The 24,880-nt window shown below is 37.2% G+C and overlaps 1 protein-coding gene across 1 annotated transcript in view; it reads left to right on the top strand.

Moving 5' to 3' along the window:
* Positions 1–9,674: 9,674 nt before the first annotated feature.
* Positions 9,675–24,880, top strand: part of galnt18a (UDP-N-acetyl-alpha-D-galactosamine:polypeptide N-acetylgalactosaminyltransferase 18a) — a 64,921-nt gene continuing 49,715 nt past the window's right edge. Inside the window, exon 1 of the mRNA XM_016259287.1 lies at positions 9,675–10,113. Within this exon, the coding sequence (XP_016114773.1) occupies positions 9,873–10,113 (241 nt within the window). The 5' untranslated portion in view covers positions 9,675–9,872. The remainder of the gene's footprint in view (positions 10,114–24,880) is intronic.

Raw genomic sequence — 24,880 nt, forward strand, 5'->3', positions numbered from 1 at the left:
TTCTGTTCTGACTGTGATGAGATTCTAATGCACATTTTATGCCTCAGGAATCGGTCTCGTCATAAGAAAATGATAAAAATAACAACAAAAACAGTTAGGGGATCCTAAAATAGATAAAAAAAACTACTTTGTCACACTGTTTTGGGATTATTTCATTCCTACTGCATCTCATATATCACTTCTTAAGATGAGATATGATACAAGTACAAATATGTCAGTCACTGCAGAAGAAAAATTACAGGCTGATGAAAGTGTATGATTTATGGGGTGTAAAATGCATCACAGTCTAACAATGCCTATTATGTATACTTTTACATTACATGTTTTTCCATTATATATTATATATAACAAAACTTTGCCTTTCAAATGAATTTATCTTGTGTTATGGATGTTATTAGAAGATTTTTTACTGGTATGCAAAAATAAAGCAAAAAATCTGATTAAGACAATGATTTTTACAATACATATGGGTTTGTACAGGTCTTATATAGTTGTATTAATATGGATTGGTATAGAATTGCACATAAAATGTGTACTTCACTCAGTGGAGGTGCACTGTTGTGTTGAAAAACTTTTACAGTTCAGCTGAGGTATTTCCACCATGGATGTGATCGTTGGCGCAGTTGCTCATCAGCATCATCATAATTACAAACCCAATCAAGACCAAATTGCAGATGTTATGATCCACCACATCATTTAGTAAAGAATGGTTTTACCCTATGGTAAGCCACCATGATTCAAATGTGTCGTACATGACCAGTTTACATTCACACCAGGCATATATAATGATCACAACCATACAAAAAGTTGTTTTTCAGAGCACATAAGCAAGAAGCCAAGGTCTGTCATGCTTCAGACCCTTAATGCAGAAATTCCTTCTGTTGCCCTATAACTCTGTGGTTGGCCTGAATGTTATTTCTCAATTATGGATGAAATTGTCCAGAGGATGTTTACCATTGGAATTTATTATAAAAATGCCAGAGCTCGCAGCAAATAAAGTGTGAAGGCAAAGGATTGCAAACTATGACGGGACTCTTCTCCAAGAGAACCCAAAGGATATTTCACCCAAAAATGATAATTCTGTCATTATTTACTCCTTTGTACCTTTATGTCATTCCAAAACTTCTGTGGAATACAAATGAAAAACATTTAATAATGTGCTGATGGCTCTTTTACATGCAGTTACAATGAATGGCAAATGAGGCTTCAAGTAGCTTCAAGTGGATGCAAATTCACCACAAAATGTAAATATTTCATAAGATTTATGTGCTATATTCCAAGTCTTCTAAAGCCATTCGACATATATATTTGTGTGAAAAGTACTTGTTCAAAAATACATTGTTGACTAATAACCGTCCCATCCAGTACTTCAACTAGTTCATTGAGCTGAACACTGAATAAGGTGGATTCACAAATGTATCATTCAGAGTTTAGTTTCCGAACAGCACTTTAAACATAGAGGGTGGATGCAAATTCACCACAAAATGTAAATATTTCATAAGATTTATGTGCTATATTCCAAGTCTTCTAAAGCCATTCGACATATATATTTGTGTGAAAAGTACTTGTTCAAAAAGACATTGTTGACTAATAACCGTCCCATCCAGTACTTCAACTAGTTCATTGAGCTGAACACTGAATAAGGTGGATTCACAAATGTATCATTCAGAGTTTAGTTTCCGAACAGCACTTTAAACATAGAGACCATTGGTGACGAGAACAAAAGAATGATTCATTCATGCATCTGATTCTCTCATAAACAGACCTATTAGAGCTAAGATAGATGTCAGGAGTCTTCAGATACATTTACATAAAAAACAGCCCAGGAGTATTTGAGTATATATCTGTTGAGTACTTGATCAGAAAATTCCTACCTGGTCTCATGGCATAAACGCACCTGGGTGCACTTTTTAGCGAGACGCCAATATACGTACCAATAAGTACATATCACTGCAGTTTCCAAAATAAATGAACACTAGAGGCAGTAAAACTCCGACACCTTTTATTCCTTTTCACACAAATGTACAGTTTCGATTAATAAAGCGTAATTTTCGCACAATTACTTGAACAATATCATATTATGTCTTCAGAACAATATCATGTTATGTCTTCAAAACAATATTAATATGCTGGGAGATTTGAAAACCGATGCTTTTGAACGTTAGCATCGCACATATGCAGCTTCATATCTATGGGTTTTCATAGACAGTAGGTTTGTTAGGTAGCTCACGGAGTACGGAGACAAACTTGAGAGGCGAGGAGCACCGGTTTGAATTCTGTGTAACCATGGTTCGACAAAACAATTCAAATTTGTGTAATAGAAAGTTGAAATGGCACGATTGCAACAACAAAAGTTTTTTTATATCAGATTTGCACTTGTTAACACTATCGGGTTGGGTTTGGTGTAGGGCAGGGTTCCTCAAATCTTGCCCTGGAGGGCCAATGCGCTGCAGAGTTTAGCTCCAACCCTGATCAAACTTACCTACCTGTGATTTTCTAATGATCCTGAAGACATTGATTAGCATGCTCAGGTGTGTTTGATTAGGGTTAGAGCTAAACTCTGCAGGAAAGTGACATATTATGAGGTGAGGCACTTAAATGACCAAATAAATTCTTCCAGCAGGCACAGGGTGTGATTCTAAATAGCTTCTGAATTTTTTAGTAGTAGCAACATGGTTTTTAAAGTGCTTTCGGAGTGTTTCTACTTAGTCTCATTTGCTGTAAAGGCTGCATTGTTGCACATGCTTTCCCAGAAAGCTGTTTATGCAAACAGAGTATATGAAATTGCTGGGTCATCATTACATAATCACTGGACAAACTTACATCAGCCTCATATCTACAAAGAGTAGGCCTATATGTGATTTAACTATTATGCAACATAATTCAAGATATAACAACAATGACTTTTAGGCTTGAAATAATTGTATAAACTCTACAAAATGTATTTGGTTGGGGGGGGGGGCATTTAGCTATTTGTTGCTATAATATCTGAAGAAAAAGAATAAGAAGAAAAGCATTTCAGAAATGAAGGCAAAAATTAGTGATGCATGGTTTAAGATAAAAAGAGCCTTGAAATATCCAATTTGTGTTTACAAGATTATGTCATTATGATTCAGTGACTCATTCTCAGTAATTGTGTTAGTTTTTTAAGAACATAATTTTCTGTTGAATGCATTTTACCATTTTTATTTTAGTTTCAACATTTGGCCCTCTCTTGATTAAACACATTAGCTCTCCTGTACACTTTTTATGCAGTAAATTATCACAAAGTGGGAGTTTTATTGAGTTCCTCAAACCATAAAGAATGTGTCTGCTGAATGCCTGTTCTTATGTAGGCTTTGAACCAAATGAACTTGAAAATCTGCAATAATTTTTGCCTGAATTTTTTTTATTAACCACTCAAAAAGTACATAAAATAAATGAAAGTCTAAAATATTCAGAAGATCTTTTATTGAAAGACAAACGGTCATGATTGTACACATGTAATTTTAATGGGAATTTTAAATTGTTAGTAGCTATGCAGGCCTGGAAATCACAATTATTAAATTTCTTGTTTATTTCCAGGGTTTCCATGACCATGGGAAATTATACAGCATGGCTGATCACAAAGCATTCTGTATGACAATGTAATCAGACCGTCTGAATCGGGGATAAATTCGGACTCTCCGCTTAATGGATTCTGAGGAAATAAGATTTTCCCAGCCAGGAACTTCTAACATTGCCTTATCTTAAAACTGCCAGGAATATGAATGCAAACTAAGCACACAGATTTTCATTTCAGAGAATGTGGACTTACACAAGAGAGACTGTCTTACATGTCGCTGAATATTATACAAGCAAGTTTGAATCTGTAATAGAAGTAATGAGGTTCATAAATTAAACTGTTGACAGTCTCACTGTATTGTGCATAATTTCTGATTTATATACAGTAGAGGAACATTGTTATCAGAGACATGTCTTGTTCTTGCTAAAATTGAGCATGCATTCCCGCTGTTATCGGAGTATGGGCAATCTTTCACTGGTAAATTAGCTCAGCGCTTTTGAATTGATCTGACCACAGCTTAATTCACTAAAAATCTCTCCACAGGACAGCATGACCCAACATTAGCATTTTCAATTGATCTTGCAATGGGAAGCCCACATTTGCAATCCCAAATCCCTTCCACTATCTAAAATGACATCTGCAATGCAGTGTTAGAGAAGCTTCTTTAAGTGTAACCTGCCAATGTACTCAATATTTAAAGCAATAGTTTGCCCAAAAATGAAAATTCTGTCATCATTTACTCACCCTCAAGTTGTTCTAAACCTGTATGAATTTCTTTCTTCTATTGAGCACAAAAGAATATATTTTGATTGTTGATGTTGGTAACCAAACAGTTGATATATGCCATTAACTTCCATAAAAATAAGTTAATGGCTAACATCAACCATTTCTGAATGACAGAATTTTCATTTTTGGGTGAATTTTCCCTTAAACTACAGCAAAGATAGATACTGTAAAGTAGTCAGCTACATACACACAAACAAAAAGTAGCTATACATTGAGGCTTTTGTACGGTGGCCGAGAGAGCTCAAAGTGCTGCAACTTCAGAAAACACATACAAATAGAAAAAGCACCAGCAAATTAAGAAAACATCTTCATCAGTTTGACAGCACATGTGCTGCAAATACTCGCAACACAATCAAATACAAAAACACGCTGCAAATGCTCACAACACAACCAAATACAAAAACGTAAGTACAGACCACAACGGGAGGACCCCCAACAATCCCAAAATTACCTCTACAAAATGAAAAATAACCATGTTTTTTGTATTGATTACCATTTGTACAGTGGGTACGGAAAGTATTCAGACCCCCTTAAATTTTTCACTCTTTGCTGTCAATATGGGGTGCTGTGTGTACATTAATGAGGAAAAAAAATTAACTTAAATGATTTTAGCAAATGGCTGCAATATAACAAAGAGTGAAAAATTTAAGGGGGTCTGAATACTTTCCGTAACCACTGTATAACCACGGTTGTACAAATACCATGGTTAAACTATGATTAGTGTAGTAAATATATGGTTAATTTGTGGTTACCATGGTTTAACTATAGTAACCATTTTTTGTTTTTATTTATTTTTTACATAATAAATGTATTTATTAATTAATTAATTTTAATAGTAAAACCATATGGTTAATTTTTTTACATAATAAATGTATTTATTAATTAATTAATTTTAATAGTAAAACCATATGGTTAATTTTTGTAAGGGAAGTTGTAAAGTAAGTTAGCCAGCTTACATGCTTTCACAGTTACTGTAACTGTGTATTTCGTCAGCTTATTTAGGCTAATAATTAAGAAGAAACAGCAGCAAAGGAATCATATGATCAGGATGTTAAAATAAACAAAATTCTCACCTTTCAGAGCAAACATTGATAAATATGTCCCAGCCATGTTTGTCACTTTGCGGTTCCCATAAACATTTCCAATGTGGTCTGTGCCTATTTTCAGCGCTTTTATTTGTTTGTGTTGTGAGCATTTGCAGCGCGTTTCTGTTTTTGCAGCGCGTTTATTTATTTGTTTGTGTTGTGAGCTTTTGCAGCACGTTTCTGTTTTTGCAGCGCGTTTCTTTACTTGTGTTGTGAGCATTTGCAGCACGTTTCTGTTTTTGCAGCTCCTTTCTTTCTTTGTTTGTGTTGTGAGCATTTGCAGCACGTTTCTGTTTTTGCAGCTCCTTTCTTTCTTTGTTTGTGTTGTGAGCTTTTGCAGCACGTTTCTGTTTTTGCAGCACGTTTCTTTATTTGTTTGTGTTGTGAGCTTTTGCAGCACGTTTCTGTTTTTGCATCTCCTTTCTTTATTTGTTTGTGTTGTGAGCATTTGCAGCACGATTCTGTTTTTTCAGCGGGTTTCTTTATTTGTTTGTGTTGTGAGCGATTTGCAGCATGTTGAGCTCTCTCGGCCACCGTACTTTTATGAGAGGCAATATATTTTAAAACATATAACTATCAGATTATATGAATTATAATATAATCAGAGTATTCAAAAACAATGAAGGTTTGTGAATGAATCTGAAATAGAATGACATATTCATGTTCATTTGAAGAAAATAAATTTTTTTAAATCAGGATTGTACCAAAAAATAATAAATAAATTAACTGTTATCTGAAATAAAATAAATTATTAAAAAGCTAAATCTTAAACAAAATATTAGACTTCTTACGAAGATCTCCACTTACACTCTTCCCCTCTATACTGAACTGCAGCACCCACATCTCAACATCCAATCAACAACTGATGAACTACACCAAGTCCGCGCCCCACATTTGAACTTTTTTGATAAACCGTTGTATTTGGATGTACGTAAAAACAAGGAAAAAAGATCTGCCACTTCTGTTTCATTTTAACTTTAAAAGTACAGTATAATTCTGGGTTCTCTATTGCCATATCTGTGTGAAACGTAAAACTGCAACATTTTTATGTCACTTGTGCTTCAGCGTAGATTTTCTGTGGATGAATCTAATATTTTTTAGACATACCCAATAATTTATTTCAAGTGAAAAATGTACAAGAAATCCTTTATATCTTTTTGTAAAAATATATTTTTGATTCAAACCAATTACACTGCTGCTTTCTGGAAAAGTGACACCATTTTTAAAACAACTCAGCTGCTGGCTACTGAAAACAGTAGTTTAGTGAGTTGGTGCATCTGAAAACACTGGTGCCCTATTCCTATTCTGTAATAATATTAGTCAAAGGTAAGGGTGATTTTAACTCCCAAACAAACCTTGGTATACGTGGATTTGCATAACCATAATCCTCCACATGTTTCAACATTCACCAAGTAGGTCAACTAGGTTCTGTTGAAAAGCAATCAGATTAATGCACCGTCACATGCTCTGCATCAGAACTACGGATTCTGATTAAGGAAATTTCACATTGCTCTTCTGGGCAAGAACCACCATTGCTATTGATATTCTAGGCAGCATCTCCTTCTTTCTGTTACATAGCCGATATACCCTAGACCTCTCAGTTTAAATTACAGCCCAATAATATCTCACTGCAGTGGGGGCTGTGGCAGACAGAACGGAGTGTATTCTGTCTCACTGATCTTATGCATAGCTGAGTCATAGGCTCCATGCTTAAATACATTGCCACGGGAAGTCACGGCTGGATGTGTCGTTAACCAGGTGGTGCAGAGTACATTTGTCTTGCTTTAAGGATGTAGAAATATTTTTAGTGTAAAACAAAACTAACAATTCAAAAAATTGATGCGCTCTCTAAAGCAATCTGATTATTTCAGCTGGTGGAGCCGGATATTGTAGATAAAGTCTCCAGGTCTTCACATCTCCAAGAAGACACAGACTTTCATTACAAGAAGTCGTACTGTAAGTTCTCACCTTTTTTTCCCCCAAACCCCTTATTAAATCTAAACTGAACTGCGGCATTTTCTCTTTTAAGATCAATAATTCATAGACCTTAGGTCTAGATCCTCTAAATGTTTTGAAGTAATTACTGGCCTTGATCTCTACAGAGAAATTCTCTGCCCTTTAATATTTCAGTGTCCATTCATATTTCATGCATCATTTCATGCAGCGGTGGCCCTGCTGGTGTCTCTGCGTACATTTGGGTAAACTAAACCGGTGAAAGAGTAAGTTGGCGCGCCAAAGACAAAGATCAAAGCCAGCGCCTCAGGGTAGTTTGCTCTTGACTCCATCTGTTAACGTAATGTTTCTCTGATGCTTTTTTTCTTCTCGCTTGATCACCCTGAAAACCCCGAATGGAGTGGGGAGGCTGATGAGGATCATCTTTGAAGGCTGTTCGATTGCATGCTTTCATTTGAGTTACAACCTGACCGTTTAAGAGGACATAACAGAGAGGGGAATTGGCCCCCCCTTGTCTTCAAACAGAAATTCTCTAAATATTTAAACTATAGTCAAATTTTTTATTAAAAAGTCTTTAATCGCCCTTGAATGTTAAATAGTACTGTCAGATATATTTAATACAGTAAAACACAAACTATTATGTAACTACTATCAAGCAATTATGTCAAGTTTGCTTCATCGACTCCCTAAATACAGTACCTTGCCTGAATAGCCTGCTGGAACATTTTGTAATGGTTTAATAACTTTGAAATTAACGTAAAACGCCGTTCCAACCCATTTTACCTATGTAATATCATGTATTTGAATGGTATTCAAGAAATAATGCAGGAAAAGGCTTGAATTTATCCATCTGGAATGGACTGGATTGTGAAAAGTTGCTGTTACATACTAGAATAGTGTCAGGTGCACGGTGCGAAAAGTAAAAAAGATTCCTCACATCATCCAAAACAAGAAATCAAGGTTTGGTTCCTGTGAGCAAAAAGAGGAGGCAGAAATGAAGTGTTAGAAGTGCCACTAAGATGAATACGAATGCTAATGGGTAGCTTTCTCCGTACGTCATCTGGAAAGAAGCATAATTTAAGAAACATAGCAAAAACAAACTTTTTTTTTTTTTTTTTTTTGTAATAACTTTGTAAAGATGAATTGCAAAAATTAAGCTCAGGAATGTGCATTAATAAAGTAAATAGGATCAATTTGTGAGTTCATGTTGACTTTAGTTAGAATTCTTTGGTTTTAACAGAGAGTTCATTTAATTGGTGATTTTATTTACATAAGATCACAACAGTTAAAAATAATCACTGCTGTGGTTTGGAGCAGATGGGGTGTGAGTCAAACCTGTGGTTCTCAACTGATTGTTAGGATCCAAAAATGCAGGTTGGCAAGGAAAGCAGGGAAAACAATGATAAATACAAACATATAATTAGCAAATAACAATTTAGTCTTTAGGTCTGTAAACCAACTGGAATTTTCATCAAATTATTTATTACATGATATGCTGACAAATTATTTGCAAATTTGCTAAGAAAATTCTAGTGCTGTCAAACGATTAATCACGATTAATTGCATCCAAAATAAAAGTTTTTGCTTACATAATATATGTTTGTGTACTGTGTATATTTATTATGTATATATAAATACACACACATACATGTACATATTTAAGAACAATGTTATATTTGTATATTGAATATATTTATATATAATATAAATTATATAAATATAAATATACACATGTAAATATTTTCAAAACATATACTGTATTTGTGTGTATTTATATGTACATAAATATACACAGCACACACACATATATTACATAAACAAAAACTTTATTTTGGATGCGATTAATCGCGATTAATGTTTGAAAGCACTAGAAAATTCCTCAAATGAGGATAACTGACAGACATTATTGTAGTAGACCAGGCTGGCCTACAGTCCACATGTGTTAAACTTGTTTAAGTAAAAAGAGAATACGAACATAAATATTCATATTGAATAGTTAGGATTACAAAACAATAAGATTTACCGTTTTTAAAACCGTTTTGTTTTTTACTGTTGTTTTCAACGTCCAGTCATTTTGGCGCCTGGAAGCTAACGTTAGCCAGATTAAGCTATTACAAATTAGCATAACACCAATACATTTCTAAGTTTGGAAAACGACATGTTTGTACAGTAAACAATTTGGTATCCCCCACTTGATATCTAATGTAAACCATTACTGCTGCTGAACTTCATTGGCTGTCAACAGCAGCGCGTGTCCTTCTGGCTCTGACGCCGTGCGCGCGTGCTGCTGAGCTGTAAACCCGCTGTCAAACAGCGCGGACAAGAGCGAGAGAGATCCACACAGATCCGAGCAGCTGCAGCTCCCTGTCACATAAGATGTGCCGGAGAACCGAAACGTTATACGGAAGATCATTCCGCCCGGCTGTATGAGAGCAGAACCGCCGCCAAACGCGTAGAGGATTTGTGCCCGTTTCTGCGCGCTTTGCGCACGTGGGGATGTTGCGATGGCATGCACGAGGAGAACCAAAACTTTGGTGTCCACGTGCGTGATTTTAAGCGGCATGACCAATATTTTGTGTCTGCTCTACGTCGGATGGATCACCAATTATGTGTCTAATAACGGAAACGACAAAGTTACAGGAAGAACGCACGAGAAAAAGTTTGACGATGACAGCAGAGGAGAAACGCTGAGGATTATAGAGAGACTTGACAGGCTGGAGAGTGTTGTGAACCAGCACATCCAAGGTAACGATGTTTTGACAGGACAACATGATTTATATTAACTGCATGTTCTCTTTTTACAGTTGCTGTATATCACAGTCCCACTTGCAGCAGATATGAAGATCAATACTGGTTTAAATGGGCTTTGCACTTCAGATGCTTATGTTAATGAGCCTCTTTTATGGCTCTGTTTTTTATATAACTTAGATACATAGAGATGAATTGGAGACCGATCATAATGTTATAGCACCTCTATCTGGACTGTAGCTCCCAGCAGATTTCTGTATTCAGCTGGTGCAGTGTAAACTCAGGTTTATTGCTGATAGAGTGGGGACATAAATTTAGCACTTGGCAAAGTCCTTGCGTAAACATCAGTCCCGGGCTGGTGCCATCATGTTGCTTTGCTGGACTCAGACAGGACAGCTGGGAGTGATGATAACCTGCAAGAGTTTGAACAGCTTCTCATCCTGGATGATTAATCATCATTAGTGTACAGTTGATGTTGATCTAATTCAGTCGTGTTAAAAAATATGGCCTTGGAATGAAATAAGGAGGGGGGTGCTGTCTTCAAAATAACCCCCCATTTATGCCCTAACAGGCTTTGCTTGAGGAATTGTATTTCTGTAAAGTATTAATGCATGCGTTAATCTTGTTGAGAAGCATTTGGCTGGATTTATGGGATATGTTGGCCTGTACCATAAGTACAGCTCCTGTGCTGAGCTCAAGGTCTTAAAGCTTGCTTCTCGCTCAGTGCAGTCGTAGTGAAGCCATAAATGTCAATTAAAATATACCCAGTACACCTACACAATGAGGCACTTAAGCGATTGAGTGTATCATGCTACATTATATACTGTTTAAAAAAAAGATACCACATAATGATGCCTTCCTGACTTGTCTTAAAATACTTTATTTCGGTTGAAATGTCATTTAAAAAACTTTTTTTTTTAAATACCATACAGAGAAAACCACAGCTATTTGTAGTGTAACCAAGTGTAAACACTGGCTTTTTAAATGCTGTTTAAAGGGGTGCTATTATGCTTTTTCACTTTTTCAACTTTAGTTAGTCTGTAATGTTGCTGTTTGAGCATAAAAAAGATCTGCAAAGTTACAAAGCTCAAACTCCACTTCAAAAGGAGATATTTTATTGAACAGAAATCACTTTTCAAAAACTACAACGAACGACTCGTTCGGACTACAACGCATATTTTCCGGGATTTGTGATATCACAAATACTGACGAATGGGATGAAACCTGGTTGAGCTGCACTAGAGAAGGCAACGAGTGTTATCACTATGTCGGAGACACGCTAGCTTTCCCAAGACAGACGAACTTAGAGTGGTTACAATCATCGGGGTTTAAATCGCGCTCAGATTGATTTGATTTTGACACAATATTTACACTGAAGCTCGCAGCAGGCAGCTATGGTAAGGGGCATGACATTTCCCGACCAGGCGCCGAGTGCTGCCAATCACAACACACACTGGCCCAGCTAACCAATCACAGCACATTTCGTATTTCAGAAGGCATTCCTTCATTTGATACAGGAACTATTCGAGCCGTTCATGCCAGACTGGGGAGAGAGAGGTGATGTAATAATGAAAAATATGTGAAAAATAATGTGTTTTTCAAACAACCTAGTATGAGAGCCTCTTCTAGTACACCCCCAAAACAAAATCAAGACTTTGTAAAAGAGCATAATAGGGCCCCTTTAAATATTGTGCTATTTGTTTGAGCCTTCTGAATGGTCTGACAACAGCAGCTTTGGCTCAGCCAATAGCATGAGTTTGGGGTTGGACAATTTTTTTGTTTGTCCAACCAATGGAAGAGGGAGGGAATGTTCAGAGAAACCTGTTTGAAAACAGCTATTGTTTTTGCATTTCTGTTTGAAGAATCATCATTTTATTGTCCAACATAATATTCAAAAGCAAGTATTGCGTTTCTGAGAGAAAATTGAGGAATTTGTTTAGAGATTTTTTTTTAATTATTATTAACAGAAACTGAGAGTATTGATATTTTAAATGAACCACAATTCATTTTGTGATTGCAATAAAATAATGTTAAGAGGAAAAAAGAAATATGATTTAAGTTTAAATCTTTTTTTAATGTGCTTTTTTAGCATTTTATTTAGATTTGAGTGAAATTATATTAGATTATTTTACTGCTCTAGTTTCACAAACTGGGGTTTGTGTGTTGAAGAAAAGCTAATAATTAATTAAAGGATATTATGCCCCTTTTTACAATATGTAATATAAGTCTCTGGTGTCCCCAAAATGTGTCTGTGAAGTTTCATCTCAAAATACTCCACAGATCATTCATTTTGAAAATGCCTATTTTGAGTGGAAGCAGAAACACGCTGTTTTTCGGGACTGTCTCTTTAAATGCAAATGAGCTGCTGCTCCCCGCCCCCTTTTCCAGAATAGAGCCATTACAGCTCAGCCCTGCTAAAAAACATCTGTTTTGGTTTTTATTATCATGTTTATCGTGCTGAATTCATGCATTTTAAACCATATTAGTTTAAACATCTGATATACGGTTTTCTGAGCGCACACATCAGAAGCAGACGGACAGAAAGCAGCCACCAGACGGCATGTGAGTACTAAACTAAGTTCTCATTTACACACAAGTTTACGTTGAAGACATAAGAGTTACAAAAACAGTCAGTTATGTCCGTCAAGGTAAACAGCTGGGAAATAAATCGCATGTTTATTTTAGATCTGTGTGGCAGCAGCAATATACAGTAAATAAATCAGTAAAGCAACTGCTCTGTTGTCTCCTCTGAGGCTGGGACTGTAAATAGTGTTCTGTGCTCGTCTGTGCAGCCAAAGACAGAACAGTTAGCAAGTTTTGCTCAAACTTTTGCCGTGGCAATAGAACTGGTACACCGTTGTCACTTGCGAAATCAAAATGACGGCACCATGGGTGGTAAGGGGCAGTAATCGCTCGTTTTTTCAGACGCTTGCAGAAAAAGGCTTACCAAAACAAAGTTACTGGGTTAATCTTTTTCACTTTCCTTGGTTGGTAGATGCACAGGGGACCTGATTATAGCACTTAAAAAATTAAAATCTGGAAAAGTCAGATTTTCATGTCATTGTCACCTTTAAATAAATTTTTTTTTAAATTAAAATACATAAATGATCTTATAATAAAAACAGTCAAAACAAAACACTTAAAGATAGAGTATTTTATTTGTCTATTTGCATGTCATGGAACCATTTGCAATTAACTTAAATCTCAAGTAAATATTTTAGGTCAAAGAGGTTCGTCTGACCAAAAAGTTTGGAAATGCCTTTGGGAAGTGAAACTACACATTTAATATATGTATTCAAAACCCCAATTCACATTTAAACTGCTCCTCTGTACTTTCAGAGTGTAAGTCAAAGATATAAGTCTCAGTAAAAGAAATAATCAAGGAGCATCAGATTTTCTTGCAGTCTCCTCCAGTTTTACGATAACTGAGTCAGTGGCTGCTGTTGGAGAGTCTCATTTCTCCAAAATCCATTAAAAGCGAAGAGTCTGGTTTTCACGCCCATCTGAACTGTCTGATTGCATTGTCATTGGCAGAGACTGAGACTGGACCTCCAGGTTTGCGTTGGCACAAGCAACAGTGTTGATGTGCTGTCTTACAGAGAGAAAGAAATGAAGCCAATTATTCTCTTGTAACCCAGTTTCAATTAGCAAATGTGAACTTTGGTTAGTGGAAGGTCACCGTGGAAATGCCACGTTTATTGTGCTTTGCTTGTGATGGCCAGAGAGTGATATGGAAATACGGAGTGTAAGATGCTGGAGATTTAGGGAGAAAGCAAGTAAAACAAGTATACAATTAGTATCTGATATAAAATTAGGTTTGAAATTAAGTTAGATGTTTCCTTCTTTAAAGGGATAGTTCACCCAAAATGAAAATTATGGCATCTCACCCTCATGTCATTTCAGACCCTTATAAGTTATTTTCTTCCACAGAAAAAAAACAATGTCTGCTCTTTTCTTCCCTATTGTGAAATATATCCCACTGAAACAGCTCATCAAACAAGAACAAATGTACTTGGACTTGATTTTGTCCATCAGGAATTGTTTGGAATGTTGCATATGAGCTCGAAACAAATAATGATGTGCACGAATAAATCATTAATTATAATCCATGCAATATTACATAAGAATTGTCAGTTTTGATTTCATGGTAACTTCAATAAGGCACCCAAGAGTGTCAGCTAAAAAGTACACTGTAGCTTGCTTACCATTTTAAAAAGTACTCTAAAGACTAAACAACTCAATATTTGAGGTTTTGCCATTGCATTCCTGTGGCATCCAGCACTTTATACTCCAGGCCAGTAGATGGTGGAAATGTGCCCTAATTCTTCTGCATTTCAGTAACGGTTGACAGTGTAAAATGTGCCTATTGGACTTCCATTGTATTGGAATCACCCAAATGGATATTAATTAAATTGTCTCCTATAAGAGTAAATATTAACATTTAATTTTTGAGTAAATTTTTTTTAAATCCTAGCTTAATTTGCAGATATCTTTAAGTAAGCCAGTCAATATCCACAAAATCTCCAGGCCTGATGACCAAAGTCTTAGGGATGGGTAATGAATTTGATACTATTTAAGTACCGACCAAATTGTCATAATTATAATTATCGATCTCATTGAGTACCAAAAACAAATGTCGTTAAATACCAAAGTTCGATACCTTAGGGGTTAATCTCGTCAACGTCAGTGAGCAAAAAAGCATGCAGCATGCTTGATGTGCCTAAATCATGTACTGGTGATTAGCTCTGGTGAGTCATCAAGGAAAAACACTAGTTTACGTGGGTATGCTAAACTCGCAATATGGTGGAATAAGTCCCGATTTATAAATAAAAGTGCCAATCGGCAATTAGTATAGTCATTGTGTCACTATAGCTGCCGTTAGAGGCTTCAGTTGCAACAGAAACAGTCAGTTTCCCGAATCGTGTGCTTGAAATTGCGTATGTACATGGGCTCGACCAACCTGAAATGCTTTTTAAAGGGGTCATATGATGCGATTTAAATTTTTCCTTTCTCTTTGGAGTGTTACAAGCTCTTGGTGCATAAAGAAGGTCTGTAAAGTTGAAAAGACTAAAGTCTCCAATCCAAAGAGATATTCTTTATAAAAGTTAAGAGTCAGCCACGCTTACCTAAAACGGCTCATTCTAACATGCCCCCACATATCTAGGTCACTATGTGGGAAGATTTGCATAACGCCGCCCAAATGTTCACGCAAAGAAAGAAGGCATAACTTTTATTCTCACTGTAGTATTGTTGTTTCCACCGCCATGTCGTAAAGACGCTGTGTGCTTCGTTGTGAAAGCGAAACTACTTTGTTTGGCCTTCCAAAAGAGGACGATATCTGCTTCGTCATGCCTGGAGCTGATCCTTGCTGGTTTCTGAGGAAATACTACAAGTTCGCGCTGTGGATCGCCGGATCGGCTTTCACCGTGGACGAAGCGGAGTCCAGCCCGGAGTCGTCACATGTCCTTCTGGACACTCCTTCGTCGAAATCGCCGGCCGCACCGTTCTCAAGCCCACCCGCCTCTGCTCACTCTAACGCTCCCGCCGTTCCTCACGCTAGCCCCCGGCCTCTGCTCACTGTAGGCCGCGGTGTGTGACGCTGTGACGTCCAAAAATGGACACGACTAGAAATCAGTGGTTAAGTTGTATTTACAACACTGTTCCAGAACACTTCAACCCAAATATTCGGATGTGTGCAGCACATTTTATGGAGGACTGTTTACTGATCCTGGGAGAGTAGACTACAATGCCGGCTGTTCTGACTCACATACTGTAAGTACATCTTCTATATTTAAAGAGTTTTTATATTTTATATATTTAAAGCGAGTTTTTTGGGCAGTGTAGGGTAGGGCTTGTTGTTTGTAATTACTCCGATCACAAATGCTGACATGGTTTTATGTTTATGCGGCGCGATGCAACGCGACGCGTAAAAAGACAGTATAAGTCATTATAATCCATAATTATGTCCCCACTGGATGCAACGAATGCCTCATAATAATGGGTTTTCATGTTTTTGAATCATCGCTCCAGCCTGACAGGGTATCATCACAATATAGCAAGGGGCATAACATTTCCGTCTCACGCTTGAGGCATTTGGCCAATCACAACGCACTGGATAGCCGGCCAATCACAGCACACCTTGCTTTTTCAGACCGATGAGCTTTGTAAAAATCTACGCGTTTCAGAAAGGCGGGGCATAGAGGAGAAACAATAATGTACAGTATGTGGAAAATAATGTGTTTTTTAACCTTAAACCACATAAACACATTTTATTACACCAAATACTGTTTTTTTTTGCAGCATCATATGACCCATTCAGTATTTCCCCATTCAAATAAATAGAAAAAGCTGCCCGAAAAAGCTGTCATGCTTGAAAAAGCTGCCCGGAGGTCTTTCAGATATGGCCGCCAAATGAACCGACTTCCCTTGAAAGAGCCTTTGCTATGGCATTATGAAAACATTGCTCTGTTTGTTTGAACATCCCAAACAGTCCAACAACAGCAACATTGACTCATCCAATAGCATGATTTTGAGGTGGGGCTATCGGTGTGGATGACCAATAGTATGCCAGGAGAGCGTTTGGGGGAACCTGTTTGACAATTTAATAATGCAAGTGGCGTATTTTAAATTTTTTTTAAAGTGTAGTACAGATCAGTTTAACATATTTTTACCACATAAAAATCCATTCTACAGATTTTCCGCTTAAAGGTCCCATATTGTCAAAACTGAAATTTCCTGGCTTTTTTCACGATAACTGAGGTCTAGGGGCTATTTAACTACCATATAAGTTTCAAAACAGTCAGTCCACAGTGAAATGCACACAGCCTGCATAAAGTAGCTGTGATTTTTCACGAACCGTTGTGACTTCCGTAAAAAGTTGATGTCAGAACTACACAGTCACCACCTTCAGTCACCACCCCGAGCACTGCCCACCGTCCCACTCTCCTTTTGCCAAACCCCCAGACAACATCGCGTCCATGCCATTGCTGAGCAACGACAACACGGAAACATGTCGAAAAGGTTAACTTTAACCAAGAAACCAGATCGGCCGGCCTGTAACGTTACACTCACTCAAAGGATGGACGAGCTGACAGAATTGTTACTATCAAATTTCTAATTTGAGGCTGTATCACGTCGATTCTGGCACCCAACATCACAACAAGATGATATTTTAAGCTCCTTATAAGCTCCCGAATCTGCGCTGGTTTGAATGGGCCGTCTCCAGTTTCCTCTTTGTTTTGCTGCCTCCAGCTAGCGCTGTGACGTCGGCTGACCCTAGTTACCTGTGGTTGGCCTGGCCGTGCGTCACTCAGAACACAACAGGCCAATCAGAAGAGAGGCTCATGAATATTAATTAGACAGGCCAAAATTGACCTGTTCTCAGCAGAGCTCTTGAGAGAGGAGCTGTAAAAATATATTGAAATGGTTTTTGGTACTTATACCGCAAATATATATTCTTAAGGACATCAAAACCTAAAATAAAACTCCAGAAAGGTGTACAATATGTGACCTTTAAGTGAGTGCTTAAAATGTGAAAAAAGTTTCCATGTGGACCTGCTCATACATGCTTCCCTCCTCTTTGAAGCTTTCAAAAGCATGGTCCCTAACTGGATTCAGTGTATAGAGAGTACAGTAGAGTCTTGTATTCACATGCTCATGGGTGATTGCTGTGCAAACAGCTGCTGAGTTTTCTGTACATCTAAAGAGAACAGCAGCGCTGTACCGAGCGAGAATAATTCACCCGTTCTCTTCCCATTTTCACACAGCTCTGCACTGGAGATCAGCAGGGTGCCTGAGTGCTATAAAAAAATCCCGCCTTCGTACTATTATCTTTTCTTCTCTCCATGCCCTGTTCACAAGTTCATGAGTCACACTTTCGAGCCGAGTGTTATCCCGCTAATTTATTTTGGACAGTCTCATTACGGTGCGCCTGCCTGACAATTAACACTGGATGTTTTTGCGCACGCACCCCGCAGGCATGTGTTGTTCTGTCGTACCACCTCTGTTAAATACCACCTGAGACTGTTATCATTATCAAAGGTGTTTTTGTCCACGGTTCTCTTATTATAGGATAGGACGCACAAGGGCTCGTTTTAAACGCCACGCTTCACTTGCTGATGGGAAAATGAAGGGGAAACGTCAGAGGGAAGGAGTGGAGCGGGAGGAGGATTCTTGATAGCATGGATATCAAGGAAAAGTTGCTTCGTCAGTCTGTGATTTTTCTCAAAATGTCTTGATTGGCTCTTTAAATGTGTTGTAGTTAATTAAAGGTGGGTAATTGATTAGACACCCATCGGATTTTGCTAATTAAATGAGTTGTCTCTGTGGTGGCAAGGCGCACTCAGTCTAGACAGTGAAAATTAAGTCGTACCAGCAGTTTATTTTCTGCAGTCTTTCTATGAAGAAACATTTTTCTTTATGATAAACTGTTAAATGCTGTACAGGGGAAACGGTAACTGAAATGAAACCTGTAAAAATAGATTTTTCAGTCAGCACTGAATATGCTGATAGCCTTGTGGACAGCGCACCGACATACAGAGTCGTTACACTACGGGTGTCACGAGTTCGAATCCCGACTCGAAGACCATTCCCGATCCCGCACCCCTATCTCTCTCCCACTTCGCTTCCTGTCAGCTCTGATCAGTCCTATCATAATAAAGGTAAAAATGCCAAAAATAAATCAGAAAAAATAATTAAAGTTGTAAATTGGATTATTGGAGTGCATAATTATAAAGCATTTTAATTTGTTTTCGCAGATCTGTGAACTGGGATCATTTTGACAACGTCATCTGTACGCAAAAAGTTTCAAAAGCGCAAAGGAAAATATTTTTCATTTTTAATACATCATTGTCATGTAAACGTACACTCCATGATGTTATTGTGAACAATTCATCCATTCCATTTGTCAATTTTTTTTATTCTTTAATGTTTTGACCTTGTATATATATTTTTTTTTATCAAAATGTCATAACTTGATCTTCCGGTGAAACAACAATGAAGTCAATCATTATTTTTTCATGCTATGGTGGATTACATTTTTCATTTATTCATTCAGCAGAGACTTTAATCCAGAGTGATACAGCTGATGTTATGATTATTATAAAAAATTTATTGTTTTACATACTAAAGATGAATTTGTTAAATGATGGCAAATGTAATCTAAATGTAAAAAATAAAGAAAATAAACATGCATAGTTAAATATCCAATATTGATCAATAAATTACAATACTTCACCAGTAAAAAATATTTTATGGAGAAATATATACCATTTATATTTATTTCATTATTTTTGATTATTTTTTTTAGTTCTCACTTAAACACTAGCTAAATCTATTCTGAGTCGTGAAAAAGCAGTGTGACGACATTTCACTGTCGTATTTTCGGGTTGTTTTATTTGTTACCACACGCTTGAATTATCGGTAACTCTAATTGATATTGAAAGTTTAGTCTTTGATGGACAGTTTTTTTATTAAATGCAACACTACTGAATGCAATATTTACAGTAATTTCCTCATCCAACATATTTGGAGCTGAAGCAGCCGTCGCTGTGTTTGCTCAACGGGAAAACGGCTGTACACGAGAGGAGGCAATATCACAAGCTGAATGTGTAAAATGCCCTTAAATCATGTCTGGGGTCAGGATTAGGGTTAATCTTAATGCGTGGGAGAAATTTGATATGTTTTCAGTGGATTCAGAACTGTTTTTTGTAGCTCCTGTTCGCATGTGTCATCATGAGGTCAGCTCCTGATAAACACTTTCTTCCCCTCTGTCAGTGGGCTCCACTTAGGGTGCTACACTGATTTGTCAGCCCGTCTCACAGATGTCTGTAGTCCGGAGAGCAGCCCATAATCAAGCTTGAGCTTTGGTAATCCTCAGAGCTTGAAACGATTTCAGCTGTATTCCAACGACCAGTCAAACGAGTAATGACGGAGGTGGTTGGGATGAATGACAGCGTGTTTTGTCTGATTGTTTTATGATTGATTCTACTGAAATCTGACAACAGATGCCGATATACATACACATATAGTGAGGTGACTTGTCTGAATTAGTTCGGTGATTTCTGTTTGATTCAGACTGATTCGTTCGAATCGAATCGGCTTAGTTGAGTGATTCATTCACACATTAGATGGCACTTTGGCCCGTAAGTTTGTAGTTGTGTGCCGTTAGCCACGTAAAGAGTCGTCTGGTGCTGCTCCTGAATAGCAATGCAGGAAACACTCACTGAGCCAATTACCCAGGGTTAAAAACTGAGTCAGTTGTCCTTGACTAACCGAGCGAGACCATAATACTGTGTGCGGCTGAGATGTCCTTGCCTGAATGAGTGACATTCTGTGAATATTCCACAGAACCTGTAACATGTTAAGTCTCTTGAGGCTGCTCTGGCTATTGCTTGGCAGCAACAAATAAAATGAAACTACTAGGGGTGGAACGGGTCAACTTACTCACGGTTCGGTTTGTATCATGGTTTTAGAGTCATGGTTCGGTATGTGCTAAGTTTAGGGTATACTGTCAAATAAAAATAAAGAAAATAAGAATAATCTAACTACAAGCAACAGCACAAATAAATACAATAGAGTAAAGATACAAAAAAAATAAACTGAATGAGTTTTTTTTAGGTAGGTCTAACATTAGTTTTTAGATACAGAAATTGAATAAAGTAATCAAATGTAAAATAGCATTGCATATTTTACTGTATAAATTAAAGATGAATCTTTATTAAAGTTACAAAAGCTATTCAATCAAGAGCAGTGAGTGATTTCCTTGTTGTTGCTGTATGTATGGGTGTCACCAGGCCATTTAGGGGCTAGCCCCCCTAAAATTTTGCGATTAGCTCCATAAATTGTACATGAATTCGTGATCGCCTCAGTCATTTGAAAACTGCGGCAGACTTCGATCAGCTCCTCATCTTTCAGCGCGTTCTTTTTCAATCCACAGACCGCAGGACAGGACAAGGTGTGTGTTTATCGATAGATTGTTATAATATCTGCATCTGCGCACTTCTTTGTCATAAATACAGTTTAAAAATATCATGGGGGAGCAATCGGTTCCACATCTGCTGTAAAGTTTTCGCTGCGTTTACCCCTCATCTGTGGTGTGATGAGGGGTAAATGCAGCGAAAACTTTACAGTGAAAATGAAGCACATATGAACGCATACTTTATAAAACAATCATGTTTCCATTTTCATTTGAAAATTTTACTTTCAATGTAATACATATTCCAGTGCATGTGGCATTGCCATGAGGTGCCATGTTGAACTTCCAGTGACCAGTATGAGAGAGTGAGAGTGAATTTGTTACACCAAATTTAACACACCTACTCCCCATTCACACCTGAGACCTTGTAACACTAATGAGTCACATGACACCGGGGAGAGAAAATGGCTAATTGGGCCCAATTTGGACATTTTCACTTTTTGTGGCCAGCGGTTTAGACGTTAATGGCTGTGTGTTGATTTATTTTGAGGGGACAGCAAATTTACACTGTTATACAAGCTGTACACTCACTACTTTACATTGTAGCAAAGTGTCATTTCTTCAGTGTTGTCACATGAAAAGATATAATAAAATGTGAGGGGTGTACTCACTTCTGTGAGATACTGTGTATATATATATATATATATTATACACTTATTGGGGGCTGAGCCCCCCTAAAATGAAAATCCTAGAATCGCCCCTGGCTGTTTGATTAATATTAAGAAAGTGCTGTCACTTTAAGAGAATGCACTGATACAGTATACTTTCAGCCGGCTATGTCTGCTTTGAAACTTACCAAGACGGGCATTTTGACATAATTTTTGTCTGAATTTGTCCATTCAAACTGTCCAAAACAATACTTCAGAGAGAGCTTTGTTTGCTCGCGTTCTGAGGCGCAGGTTTGCACGCTTCGGATGAGCGCACGCACAAATCTTCTCACTGCGTGAGAGCTTGCATGTTCTGGCTCTTAAATGTTTAAACTGGCAAGGCTTAAATGAGTTTAGTTTAAACACAGATATCAACGTGTTCTGTTCAGGTCTCACCTGTGCACGCGCACCATCAGCATGATGATGGAATAAATGCTCATATTCCAGCATAAGGCATTCGCATTGAACAAGAGTGAATGTTTTGTCCACGTTTTTTTTTTCATCGCTGTTGTTGTAATGTTCTGGGAAGCCAGAATGCACATCCATCAACAGAAACAGCCAAACCCTGTTTGTTTTTACATGTTGTTTAAATATTACAGATGCATTGTCAGATTTAAGTTGAACCGCGGTCCTAGTGCGTACCGAACTGTGTGTGGAGAACCGTAAGTTTCGATTTTTTACAGAGAACTTTTCCACCCCTAGAAACTACTCTAACTAAATGATAAATATAGGAAAACAGTCATGTATACTAATGTAGTATCATTGTACAATAATATTTGAAAACCAATGCTGCGATTGGCCATCAGAATCAAGTATTCCAGAGTGGCGCATGAATAAATAGATTTAGCTGAACTATCCTGTGCTTTTTTTTAAAGATATTACGATATTTCTCCCAACAACCTTTTCTAATATAAGTATAATGTAATTTTACACTCAGATTGTTTCAGTATATTCTGTTCATATTCATTAACCTTTCATTAATATTCTGTTTAATTAACTTCAAAACAGCACCTTAAAATAGCTGTAGCACAGCAGTGGCTGTCATATCTGGGGTTTGAGAGGTTCCTCGCTCTCCCACTGTTGTTCTCTACTGACCTATGCTGCAAAAGCCATGAATACAATTTAAAAATGAAATATAAGTACTGTCCATTTCCTTCCATTAAAAAAATGATGGCTACAATTTTTGGTTCTGCTGCAGCCTGTTAGTAGGGCCAGTTATACACTGCAATTTTTTAACAGTTTTTAGAATACTACAAGATTAATTTTTTTGTATGTACGTATATATGTATTTTATTATTTGAAACAGTATTATATATTATATTTTAATAAAATGATTGAATTGTTTAAAACTTTAACATCATTTTGGTGTATGCTTTTAGATATTATTATAGTACATAATAAAAAGAGCAAACATTTGCAATGCTAGCAGATGAGCCTTAACTAAAATAACGAAAGAGCCTTTAGATCCGTCATAGAGCAGAAAACAAACTGTGGCGACTATCTGTCATAGCTGGACATCTCACACACTGACCCATGAGGGTTTCATGGAGACCAGGCCGCGCGGCTCGCCCAGCAGGCACACCTGAGGGACTGAATTCAAATGTCTCTCTGTGACTTTATTAACCTTTGCACTGGTTAGAGAGTGCAAGAGTATATCGCCCACAGCAGGAGCTGCATCTTAAAACTCTAATCACAAATGCGCCACACAGTGTCCTGACAATTGTGCTCAAGTTGTGTGCATTAGGGCAATAATGCCTCCTGAACAGAAGCAGAAAACAGATCAGTGTCTCAGTCTCTTGTTATCATGGTGCTGAAGCTGGAGAGCCATTGTGTTTGCAACAATGCTTGTATGACTGTGTTGATGCATTCGGAAAAGCTGACGTGTCATGCGGTTTGCAAACACAAAAATAGATGATTCCTCATGTCATGTTTGTGTATGGCTATATTTCACAGCTTCAGATGTGTCTCAGTCAGATTGGGATTGGGAACTATATGTGTTTTATGAACTTAATTTGAACCCAACTATCAAACCACATCCTGCATTGAATTTTGGAGGACTTGTAACTTATTCAGTTTGATAAATTCATCTTTTTGGTTTTTGTAGGTCGGTGGATAAATGAATGAATCTAAATATAAATGGTCATGTATTAAACTCAACAAATAGAGATATTCCACCGTATTAGCTATTTTATACAGTGGTGGGGACAAAGCCACAATAAAACTGATGTAAATAACACACATATGAGTTCTGGTTGGTTGTATGTGTCATATTTTGACCGGATAATTTATTATAAGCCAGTATTTGGCAGACACTTTGTAAACATGGCCCCTAGGAATTATATTTCTGTCACATTTTGCTCTCTGATCTTGCATTTACATAACATGTTTTTATTTAAATAAATACGTAGCTCAACAAAGTCACAGATGGTGGAGTTTTGACTTTTTTTAGTGTGTGTAATAGGGGCCTGTGCTGGGCTGTCATTTAAACTGATAGCTCACTCTGTGCATTAGGCCACCTGTTAATGAACTGACATGACAGAGAGGGAGAGCGTGTAATTGATGTATTATTTCAGTCACACTTGAAAAAAAATCAACTCACTCCATGATTCCAAGTAATCATAGGACACAAAACTGAGGAAACATTTTAGGTACTAAAATAATAATAATAACCAAATATTGATATATGCAGGGCCACTGCTGGCCAAATGGGTGCCCTAAGCAGAATAGTATTGTTGTGCCCCCTCCCTCAAAAAAATAAAAAAAATTAAAAACCCTATTATAAGGGGTCAAAGTAGAACTTTAATCAAATATACAAGTAAATAAATTCAATTGTAAGTAATTCAATTGTATTATTTATAAATTTCAATTGTAGCTCTAGACAGTTACCTATGGCTATGATTTTATTAATACAGTTGTCTGATAAAAATAAAATTAAGCAGTTTTACTATGATAAAACCATTAATTTTGGTAAGGGTTGTGATGTCCACATGTTTTTGTTGAAGAAATAGCACTGTAGCATTTCTATTGCAAATGTCTCTTGTTATCATGGTGCTGAAGCTGGAGAGCCATTGTGTTTGCAACAATGCTTGTATGACTGTGTTGATGCATTCGGAAAAGCTGACGTGTCATGCGGTTTGCAAAC

Source organism: Sinocyclocheilus grahami, unplaced genomic scaffold (genome assembly GCF_001515645.1).
Source record: "Sinocyclocheilus grahami isolate Dianchi unplaced genomic scaffold, SAMN03320097.WGS_v1.1 scaffold30.1, whole genome shotgun sequence".
Lineage (NCBI taxonomy): Eukaryota > Metazoa > Chordata > Actinopteri > Cypriniformes > Cyprinidae > Sinocyclocheilus > Sinocyclocheilus grahami.